We start from the raw sequence: 11,984 nt of genomic DNA on the forward strand, positions 1-11,984 counted from the left end.
CAGCCTTGTGGACATTGATCCTGTTCAGCACCGCTCCTACATCGGTGGAGGAGAGAGTCAGAGGTTGGTGGTCTGGCGTCATGTCTGCTTTGGTTGTGGTTGTTGGATTCCCTCGCTCAAAACGAGCATAAAGGTTGTTGAGCTCGTTGAGGAAAGAGACGTCAGAGGATGCGGGGGAGGGTTTGGTGGTCCTGTAGTCTGTGATGGTCTGGAGTCCTTGCCACATGCGTTGGGGGTTGGAGTTGGAGAAGTGTTCTTCTACCTTCTTTTTGTAATGGTGTTTGGCTTTTTTGATGCCCTTCTTTAGCTTAGCCCTGGCTGTACTGCAGGCGTGTGCATCTCCTGACCTAAAGGCGGTGTTGCGGGCCTTCAGGAGGAGACGAACATCCTGGTTCATCCAAGGCTTCTGGTTGGGGTACATGGTGATCCGTTTCTGGGTGGTGACACTGTCTGTGGTTTTGGAGATTAGGTGGAGCTCATGCACCAAGCGTTGTTAATATAAATGCACAAACCTCCACCTCTGGTCTTGCAGGAGTCATCTGCTAGCCTGTCGGCTCGGTGTGTGTGTTAAGGCTCGGGTGTGAAATTCATGGTTTTCAGGGTTTTTATCGTTATTTTTTTAATGTTTTTTATCGTTAACTCGGTTTTCCTGGATCTTTTCCCGAGTGTTATGAATAAATCTTCTTTTTTGGTACTGGTTTTATTTTGTTGTATTCATACGCAACACCTTAAAGGCTGGTCTGTGAAAATATTGTCGGACATAAACCAGTGGCACAAAAAATATTTTCTGTCTCTGTCTGTCCTAGCTCTCTCTTTCTTCCCCAAACACCCTCCTTTATCAAAAAAACAAAACAAAAGATAAAAACATATTGCAAACAAGATTTGTCCTGCAGACTAATCTCATGGGAATCGACTGGAAAACGATACATGCACATGTGTTTAGCTGACAGGTAACATCATAAATATTTAACAAATAAACTTCACTACTACTACTACTAGATACTTTAGGCAACAGTGGAAACCACGACGCTGCCCCCGTACAATATTACTCAGCAAAGGCCACAAAGTGAAGTAGAGACAGATCAGCTGACCTCAGCTCGGCACAGCCCTGAACTGGACGAGCAGATAAGAAAACAGGTGGATGTTATTGTTTCCTGCCTGACACAGTCTGAGTGATGTTTGAAATATTTTCCCCCAATGTTAAATGATTACTCTCAGATGTTTGCTACTGTCACAAATATCGCCCGTGTGTGTGTGTGTGTGTGTGCGCCAACCTTGACGCTCTCTGGACTGGCCTGCGTCGGGCAGCCGAACAGTTCCCGTCTCAGCAGGTTTCCATCATACTCCAAGAAGGTCAGGTAGAGGTTCCTGAAGAACTCCACGTGTTTGTTTTTGACGCGGAGCTTCTTAGGAGAGTTCCAGTGGATCACCTGAAACCATAACAAATGGTAAATGGACTGTATTTGTATAGCGCTTTTCTAGTCCTTAAAGCACTTTGGGGTAAGCGCTTTACACAACCAGTCATCCACCCATTCACACACTGGTGATGGCAGCTACATTGCAGCCACAGCCACCCTGGGGCGCACTGACAGAGGCGAGGCTGCCGGACACTGGCGCCGCCGGACCCTCTGACCACCACCAGTAGGCAACGGGTGAAGTGTCTTGCCCAAGGACACAACGACCAAGACTGTCTGAGCCAGGGCTCGAACCGGCAACCTTCCGATTACAAGGCGAACTCCCAACTCTTGAGCCACGATTGCAAGTTTCTGCTACTCAGCCTGACGGCAGCCTGTGGCAGTAAACGACAAACCTGATGGTGCGAGCTGGCGTACCTTGAGGTCAGACACCTCGGTGTAACACTGCTCGGAGCGCGTGTGATCAGACAGCTGAACGTTCCAGAAGCAGGGAAGCTGGTGCACCAGGACTGGGTTCTGCTTTATGAAGGCGTTGAATATGTCCTGCACACAGACAACACACCACTTTATCAAGAGCCTCGATCCTTTTAACACTAGGATTACTTTGTAGACATGCATAGATCAGAGCTGCTGATGTTTGTGATGATGTAAACAGAATCAAATTTGTGAAAGCATGACTCATCGTGGCCTCAGGGTCTAATTCTGCAGCCCTGCTCTCCAAGACAACAAAAAAATAGTCTTTAAAAAATTCAATAAAGCTCAACAAACACAAGACTGTAAAACACCAACAGCTCGTCAGTGCCAGGATGATGCCACTGATGAGCTGTATACGTGGGCGCCGAGGCGACGGAGTCACAATCAAAGGAGTCCTCACCCAGAATCAGTTACAGTGAAGGCCACAGACTGATGACGGTGTGTAATGAGTTGACAATCCTGTTTGGAGGTATCCCTAACCTGATCAGCGAGTGATGTACTGAGCATGCTCATAAGTTCCCTCTCTGCCGTCAGCCTCCACATCTGCTCCCAACCGATTCGCCGCAGTCTCTCCAAGTACAGAAGAATGACGCCTGAAACCACGAAGCAGGACACTGGCTAACAATGTGACATTAACTTAAAACGTTCACTTTGGGCTAAACGTTCACTCTTCAAACACTGAGGTTCTTTGTGCTGTTAGGAATGAGACGACATCAGGTTCTGTGCTGTTTGGAGCAAACCTGCCAGCCTCAGAGATTCGATCAAAAACCCGTTTACCTGTGTTGAAGCCTCTTCCCAGCGCAGGCCACGGTTTGTGGTTTTTCCATAAGTTGCCCAAGTACCAGTCACTTTGATTCTCCACCAGACCAATCACCTGCTTATCTGTGAATGAAACAACCATCAGCTGAGGAGCAAAAATTTCAGGAAACATTCTTCTTTTTCAACAAGTTTTTCCCCTCAACAGTTCACAAACATAATAAACTTAAATGAGCGTCAGTGTTCACAGTAACCAACTGCTTTCATCATTCATTCAGCTAGTTTAAAAAAAATTCTAATTTCTTATTTGATAACTGATATCGAGGCGTCACATACTAAACAGCAGTCACTCTGCTGGCAGCGTCTGCCCGCTAATGAATCTAAAACCCACAGATACATCCGTACGTCTGTGGTCTGCTTGAGGAGATTTTCAGTAACAGTAACTTATTGATGGTTTTCGATACGTGTGATGGTACACAGCAGTCCTAAAAATAAAAACAGCATTGATTTGAAATTTTCATAAACCCACAATTTATTCACAGTAGCACACAGAAAACAAAACTTTACATTGAGATATTTTATTATTTCATGAAAAAAATAGCTCATTTTGAAATTGATGGCAACAAAAGAACATTTTGTAACTAATTAGGCTAATTGGCAACAGGTCTTTAACATGGCATAAAAAAGAGAAGCAGAGAGGTTCACAAATCTGTAAAAACTCTGTCTTCAAATTCTTTGTGGAACAATTTCAGAATAATGTTCCTCGATGGAAAATTGTGTCTAGAGTACATAATATCATCAAGCGATTGTGTGAATCTAAACATTCAGACACATTAACACTCCAATGGATAGATCAGAGAGCAACTTGGGCTAAGACGGGGATCGAACACCAACCTTCCAATTAGCAGATAACCTGCTCAACCTCCTGAGCTACAGCCACACCACATAGTCAACACATCCTCTGGACTAAAGAGGAAATCGGTCAGCTGGCTTGTTATCAGCACTCAGTTCAAAAGCCCAGATCTTCGATTGTAGGGCGGTGCATTAGTGTCTCTGGAACTGGCAGCTGTTGTTACAAAGAGACCGAATGCTACAGTGCGGTAAACATGTCCTGCTGCCATAAAAGTCAAAATGGCAAAACATTGCCTCATTTTAAATGTGGTATAGCGTGCCATGTAAATAAAATATGGCTTTATGACATTTGCAAATTGTTGGGTTCTGTCTTTATTTATATTTTACGCACCATTCCAAGTTTTGGAATTTCACAAATTTCTCATTTATAGTTTGACATTTCTGTGTGTCAGCACCGGCTGACTTTTTGGAGACTTTTTTTTTTTTGTCAATGTCAGGTTTGAGGATCTCACCAGTAAACTTCCTAAAAATGCCCCAGAGTTCAGCGATGTCCGTAGCGAAGGTGATGTCTGTGTCCAGGACGATGACCTTCGACAGGTCGGAGGGCAAAGCTTTGGTTAGCGTCAGCTTCATCAAGCCGTAAATACCTGAGTAGTGTTTGTTGGGTATCCACGACACTTCGGACTGAAACGAGAAAAAAATGCAACAGTAACTCTTAAAGCTGTTACAGCTCTGAGCTGTTCATTATGTATGAGCGCAGTTCCAGTATGTGGGCTAAGACAAAGCCATATAAGGACATTCTGGCAAAGCCTCAATTTGTTGGGTTTTTTCCCTGTATCTGCTAAGAGACTCTTTTAATTAATTCTCCTGATTCTGAGTAATTGTATCTGCATAAGTGAATCATCTGCAAACATAATCGGCTTAGAGTCTTGGCTGTTTTTCCCTGTTTTAGTGTGAGGAAGCTGAAGAGAGAGGCTGCGGGTCGAGGCTTCTGACAGCACAAAGGACTCATTGTTTAGCACTAAGACTGTGAGGGAGAGGAGAATGTGATGATGTGACGGGGGTGATGCAGGTTGGAAACACAAACAAATTCAGGCTTGTTCCCTCCCCGCCACTCCAACAGAACAGTTATGATTTTAAAATAAATCGTTTGGCGTCTTTGTGCTCATGCGTCACTTGACTTTTCGAACTTAACAAGCAGTCGTTTCTGTCGAGTCAAAGCTCCTGTGGTGATTGTTGTCTTTAAACTTCGAGGAGGTGGATGAGCGGCTCAGAATCACCGAGCAGAAGTCTTAATTCAGTGACACTTAATTGGATGTTTTGACTGTTTTGTCCCATTCCCAGTCTAGATGGTCCCACACTGCTTGGACACCGATCCATGACTGACGGAGTTCCACGTTCCACATTCCATGGACGTCTTTACTGTCATCTGATATTTGGGGTTTTCTCTGTATTATTCTGGGGTTATCTTAAAATGTAACATGCCTTTGGGCAACTGTTGCTGTGGGGCAGTGGATCAGGCAGTTTATGTATCAATCCTGCAATTCATCCCAGGACTGAAGAGGGCAGCATACACCAATACAATTACATATACTCTTGTTCTACTCTATATCTGAAGGAGGCGGACGTCAACAAGCACTGGAAACACCACACATGCCAACGCAAAAAAGTATACGTGAAAGATCAAACATGTGAAAAACGCATGTTACCATTTCGAGACAGCAAATGTTTGCTAACATTATATAACTATATGAATGTGTTATATCAGGGCACCACTTTAAATACAATGATAACTCAACAATAACCTTACCTAGATCAAATGAGTGCATTTAACTTTATTTATACTTGGTTTCCTCACATACATCAACTTATCTGGCCTAAATATGGAACACTTGTACACCGCTGTCTGCAAGCACTTGTGAGACTCGTAATCTCTAATATCATGCAGCAAAATTTCTGCCACAACTTCACCTACTTCCAAGGTGCATGGAGAGGATGAGAAACTAACAAAGCATGAACTCCAGCAACACTTAAAAGTAAAGAGGAACAATTTTCTTAACTGACCAACGTGTGTCGGCTTGTGGCTTTCATCAGGGTCATAGAAACAGATAACACAATTTGTGCTTAAATAAAGGAAACAGAAAAAAATTCAAATTAACCAATCACATCTTCATAGGTAAGCCAGCTGACAGCAGTTAATTGGTTAAGTCACAGGCCAAGTAAATACTGGACTAGACCATTAACATAAAGGGGTGGGGGGCATAATCCCCACCTATCTTATCATGATATATCTGAGAAATACATAAAAAGAAAGAATGTTGAAATTATACAGAAAAATATTTATCCTTAGATTCATGAGAATGTTTGATGTGATTTCCAGTGTTTGTGTGACCGTGGCCAGTGAATTAACAGGTCAAGAATAATACAAGGAGAGCAATGACTCTGTCAGTATTCATGTTCAGGCTTGAGGCTCCGGTGTTATTAAAACCAGTGTTCCTGTAGCTGTGTGGTGTATGTGGCACAGGAAATCAACAAAAACTAAGATCTCTGACTACAGAGATGACATTTTCTGAATCTGTGCATCATAACATGTATAAAACTTTGAATGTATAAAGTTTATCTTTAAATTGAATAAACCTAAGAGCTGCATGTTCAAAATAAACAACGTAGCATAACTTTAGTTATTACTTAACGTTTTTGGGCCGTAAGTCTGCATAACTTTTTAAAGTAAAGTCAAATTTTACAGTGTGTTGCATTGTGCCTTACCAGAAGGCTGGAAACCCCTCAGCACCAACATGAGTACAATCGAAGCTAAATGGGAGCTTGACCCTTTATCTCATCCTAAAGTAAGATCAGAGAGCTTTAACGATGTTCTGATCTCTGCTAAAGTGACAAATGATCTGACAAGCACATAGACACTAGCTGTGACCTCCTCTGTCAGACTCTTAGAGATGCATACTGTACCGTGCAGCTCTTATTCTGTCTCCCACTCTTTGATGCTCTGCAACTATTCTGGTAAAGATTTGGAAATATATTCAACGGTACCCTCACAACTTGCTGTTGCTTTGAACTGTGCAGGTTTTCTTTTGATGTGATAAATTTAGGGTCTGACTTTGACTCACCTTGTCTAACAGACAACAGGAAACAGGGCTGTGTTAATGTATTTGGATGAGGTTTGTGTACATTCAAGGCGTGCTCTTACCTTGAGCTCATCTGCATCGTAGAAGCTGACTTGCACAGATGGAACCATCCAGGACTGGAACAGAGAACTCAGGATTCGATTTGCTACTGTGTCAGTGATAAAATGAAAGTGAAGAGGATTTCTCCTGAAAAATAAAAAAAAGGCATCAAGGTCAAGGAGGTCCTTCCAGTAGGAGGAAAAAAATGTCAACACGTTCCACGGCAATGCAATACTGTAATCAGATTACATTTTTCAGTATGACAGTGATGTAACATGCTACGGTGATATGGGCATCTCTTTTATTTGTAGTGCACAAAAGCACATCAGTACAACGGTAAAGGGCAAACTGCATCTGGGACAGAAACAACTGCGTTTTACTGCTAACACAAAGGTAACCTGCTAACACAAAGCTAACCTGCTAAAACAATGCTAACAAGTTAACACAAAGCTAACGTGCTAACACAAAGCTAACACGGTAACACAAAGCTAATGTGCTAACACAAAGCTAACCTGTTAAAATAAAGCTAACATGCTAACACAAAGCTAACACGCTAATGTAAAGCTAGTGCGCTAACACAAAGGGAAGAGCTCAGAATAACATTAGAGCTAAGTGTATGCCAACCCCAAACCACACCTGTACATGTGTCTGTAGCAGAACCTCTTTGGCTATCATTTGAAGTTTCTTTGGACTGGTGTTAAACTTTGCTTTTTGTTGTGGGTTTATTCTATTATGTAACGCCAGCAAAATGATCAAATGCGTGTCCTTGTTAGGATAGGATTTTGTGTCTGTGTGGGACTGTAGCCTGAGGTTTATATAGTATAATGAGTACTTAAGCAGGATACTGCATAAATTTAAAAAGAAGTAAGTAATCTGTAGTACATTTCTTCTCTTGAATAATAACCCCACACAGGGTCGCTGATAAAGCTGAATACTAGTAGTTATTCATGTTAGCTAAGGTTAGCCCTCTAAAAGCATCACCATCATTAGCCTTCTAAATTAGCAGCCCTCTGCCCATGGAGCTGCTATCTTCATCAACAAGCTCTACAGTTTGCCTGCTTTGAACAAAAGCTTGAAGCAAGAGTGCCTTTATGGGTCTTTATCTCGTTTTTGATTATCCAATTTCCCCACAAACATTTCTTTTTGTCCCTTATCACTTTTATTTAATATCCTTTTCTTTTTATTTGCCTTTAGCATGTTTGAAGAAGGCTTCACAAATACTTTAGCTTCTTCTTTCTCCTGTACAATCTCGTGTTAACTCTAAAGTCATGTATATCTGAGAATATCTAGGTAAAAGTGGGTTTGTATGTAAATCTATTACAAAAAGAAGAATTTTGTGACCCCCTTTGGAATGACCAGGATTTTTGTATGAATTACTCAAACAAATCTTCTTCCAAGTCACAACATAGACAAACATAGTGTGACTAATAAATAAAATAAATAAACCTATTATGTATTGACTAATGACAAATCATTCACATTGCTGGTTCTTTAATGATTGCACATTGTGCTCTTGGTATGCTCTTCACAGACTGTCCATTTCTAAAGAGAGCAGAAAAAGTCATGCATTTTGACCATTTGTAAACACTTTGTCTTTTTGAACACAATTCTCTAAAAATGTGTTTGTAGCATTTTGTAGATTCCTATATCTTAGTAACACTTTTTCCAACTTCCTGTAAACATTGTAGTCACTGAGAATGGTAAAGAGTAGATTTGAAATGAAATTAGTTTGTCAGATTTACTTTAGTGTTTCTTAAAGGCTGGGGTAAGTTATGATTACATTACAGCTAAGTGACATTAGTTAGCATGATGAGATTATGTCAGTTTGAAAGTGGATTGCGTCCTCCTTGCAACTATGAAAAAATGGTGGCTGCAGGTTGTTGCATTGCATTTTTCCGTATTTGGTGACCTGCAAGTACACTCAACAAAAATATAAACGCAACACCTTTGTTACTGCTCCCATTCCCCATGGGATGGACGTAGAGACCTAAAATTCATTCCAGATACACAATATAACCATCCCTCCCAAACAGTGGTCACAAATCAGTCCAAATGTGTGGTAGTGGGCACATCTGCTATATTGAGATAATCCATCCCACCTCACAGGTGTGCCACATCAGGATGCTGATCTGACATCATGAGTAGTGCACAGGTGTACCTCAGACTGCCCACAACAAAAGGCCACCCTGGAATGTGCAGTTTTTTGCGCTATTGGGGGTCTGGGGTCCCAGAACCGGTCAGTATCTGGTGTGACCACCATTTGCCTCATGCAGTGCAACACATCGTCGCATGGAGTCTATCAGATTGTCAATTGTGGCCTGTGGAATGTTGGTCCACTCCACTTCAATGGCTGTGCGAGGTTGTTGGATATTCGTGGGAACTGGCACACAGATGTGCTGGCGGACAGATGACAGATATAAGGGAATAAATCAGTGTTTTTATTACTAGCCCGTAGCCAGATACGGCTCTTCAGCCAAAGGTTGCTGACCTCTGACCTAGCGGGAAGCAACCTGTCTGAGCAATTGGAGACAGAACATTCAATTTCTAGCTTGTTTAGCTGATGTGACCAAAGCAAATGAAGGCTAAATGTTTGGTTGACAGAAATAATATTTTGATCAGCTGAGATAATTTAAAATGGTAAATGGTAATTAAACCAATGTAATATACTTTTAGATCCTTTCAGTAATAACCTTAAAATGTCTGTTAAAATATGACTCTTATGTGATCTAAACCATAACATTTTCACTTTGTCTGTTTCCTGTTTAAGCTGAATGAATCTAACTGGGAAATGGGACCACCTCAGCAGAGACTTTAGCCTGCAGCAACTACCAACCAATCAAACTGCTTGATTTAATTTCTACAGTGTAAAGGTCCATTGGCTCATTTTGTTTCAGTCTCTTCATTTTTTAAATAACTCTTTTTAGGGTGACCTTCAAAGAATACATTTTTGTTTACAGAAAACCTAAACTAGAGAACTGACACAAATTTAGACTCACCTATGAAAGAGGACCGACTTGACCAGTGTGACCACATCTCTGCTGGCGTTATGACCGGCACAAACGCACGCTACATGGATCAGCTAAAGGAAAAAAGAAGAAGAAGAAGCTCTGAGTTTTGGCAAAAGTCAGCCTGTAGCATGAATACTTCCCATTATGGGTGCTAACAGCTTCCATCACAAGCTCACAGCAGACTAGATGTGACTGCAGTTATAGATCTGCCCTATGTGCTAATTCACACACAGTGTCATCAGTCTTCTCCTAAAGTACTGAAGCTATATTGCTCTGCTGGTGCGTGTCACTCGCCCCCGTCTCTGATGTAAACTTTCATACTGAGATTCTCAAACATATATGATTTCACGACACTCGCTTTTCAGCAGAAGAGACTTTGAAAAGTTGGAGCTCAAAGGCAGCAAATCACATCAAAGAACAAAGTGTTCCCCTGGATTTCAGACCCTGCTAACCCACCTCTGCCTCACCCATTAATTAGTTTGAATGGACCACTGTGATTCGCTGAGCTTCTTGTTCAGGAAATTCTCTCCTGTTTGTGATTAGCCATCAGTGCAGCTGTTAGTGTGACACACTAACGTGTGATCCCATCAGAAGTAGTACTTGTTAAAAAAAAATGAGAGATTTGTCACCGAAGTGAATTATGTGTAATGAGGTAGTTGCACCCCCCGGCCTCCAGGTGGCGCATTGCTCAGTGAGACAGAATAGCGAGGTCATAGGTCCTCCTCTCCAATTGACTATGTGCACGTTAGCATATGCTACTTCCGGTGCGGAAACTCCTGTGGGGAGCTTTGTTTCCGGTGTCCTATTCACGCCTTGTTTACCGTCCAAAATAAGTTAAGCAAATGAATGAATCAAGCGGCGATTTACATTTCTATAGATGTCTTGGGCATTTACCCAATATATCTGTAAATGATGTTCATCGACTTGTCGATATTTTTCCCCTGCGCCTCAGAGCAAAAGAGAAAAGGGATTCAAATGTTATATTTCTCAGCTGTCCCTCGTTTATCGCGGGTGTTATGTCCTAAAAATAGCCAGCGATAGGTGAAATCAAATAGCCAATTTTTTTTTTTGACGGTGCAAAACGTTTCGTGGACATACAGTACTGCACTTCAGAGTCACACTGCTAACGATCGATGCAGCGATTCTGTACTGTACAGGAGAGACGTCACGGAGGAGATCGTCTGCAGCGATCAGGACGCAGGACACAATGTGACGTAAAAAAAAAGCATGCAAACTTGCACTAAAAGAATCTGCGAAACAGCGAGGTGAAAGGTGAACCGCGTTATAGCGAGGGACCACAGTAATTTTGAAGGTAAGTCACAACATACCCTTCGTAAATACTAATCTATAGAAACCGTTACCAGCAATCATTCATTTTTTGTGTGGCTTTTTTCATGGTTTGTTAACATGCTGTGTAGGTGTGTACTTGACTAGCTGATATCGACATAACGGGGAAACATCTGGTTTGACTATTGTTCACCTGTAGTTTGAATGCTGAACATTTGCCTGTTTAAATCACAAGACCAGTCACTATACAGAGATACTTCTGAATGTGGACGATGTGTCTTCTGCTGCAGTAATGCAGTTCTGCTTGTGTTGAGTGATGTAAACAACTGATCGATCTAAACGCTTTAAACGTCATAATTGATCATTAGATTTTTTATGACACAACAGTGGTGAGTGTTCCCACCTTCTGCTCTTTGTAACTTAACGCGATCTTTCCATTTTCGAGTTTTGGACATGATTTTGGAGCATATCTTCGCAGTAGCGATTGACCGCAAAGTAAAGCTACCGGAAATGCACAACCCTACATCCAGTCTCAAACCAGGAAGTTAGCATTTTCTTGTGCACATAGTCAATATGGCAGAAGCGAGGCAAAGAGAAACTTCACCAGTCGCCTCTGTCTCATCATTTCCCTGTTTTGCAGGTTTGTAACCGGTAAAACTATATTAAAACAGTTGTAAAATATTAATAAGAAACACAGCTAAATGTGGGGGTATAAATCAGTGGGTAAACCCTATTATTTGTTACTTTTTATGAAGTAGAAGGACTGGAAAAATGCCAAAGCCTAGCCAGCCGCGGGTGCCATTTTGGTTTCCTTTTCCCCCTTATTTCAGGTCGTTTTAGCTGAATAAGCTCCCTGTTGTGTCCTGATATTGTGAATATGAATGTTAATCTGCTGTTGGCAGTGAAGAACGACTGTTTACTGGTTCTGAAAAGTGATTTTGAGAATGTTAAAGCTAAAGCTAAGCCTGCCAGCATACACATGACTCTTTCATGTATTTGTGAGCTACTAAGCT

At 41.7% G+C, this 11,984-nt stretch overlaps 1 protein-coding gene across 2 annotated transcripts in view; it reads right to left on the reverse strand.

Moving 5' to 3' along the window:
• Positions 1-11,984, reverse strand: part of large2 (LARGE xylosyl- and glucuronyltransferase 2) — a 140,501-nt gene that overhangs the window by 10,785 nt on the left and 117,732 nt on the right. For both annotated transcript variants that reach the window (XM_086295213.1, XM_086295221.1), the window contains 7 exons: positions 9,673-9,755; positions 6,700-6,823; positions 4,010-4,181; positions 2,667-2,771; positions 2,370-2,482; positions 1,833-1,958; positions 1,275-1,430 (listed from right to left, as the gene is read on the reverse strand). In XM_086295213.1, coding sequence (XP_086151339.1) covers positions 1,275-1,430; positions 1,833-1,958; positions 2,370-2,482; positions 2,667-2,771; positions 4,010-4,181; positions 6,700-6,823; positions 9,673-9,755 — 879 coding nt within the window. The remainder of the gene's footprint in view (positions 1-1,274; positions 1,431-1,832; positions 1,959-2,369; positions 2,483-2,666; positions 2,772-4,009; positions 4,182-6,699; positions 6,824-9,672; positions 9,756-11,984) is intronic.

This window comes from Aulonocara sp. 'chitande type north' Nkhata Bay, linkage group LG1, assembly GCF_057382095.1.
Source record: "Aulonocara sp. 'chitande type north' Nkhata Bay isolate Kocher_YH1m ecotype deep benthic linkage group LG1, A_spYH_male_GT1.1, whole genome shotgun sequence".
In the NCBI taxonomy this organism is placed as follows: Eukaryota; Metazoa; Chordata; class Actinopteri; order Cichliformes; family Cichlidae; genus Aulonocara; species Aulonocara sp. 'chitande type north' Nkhata Bay.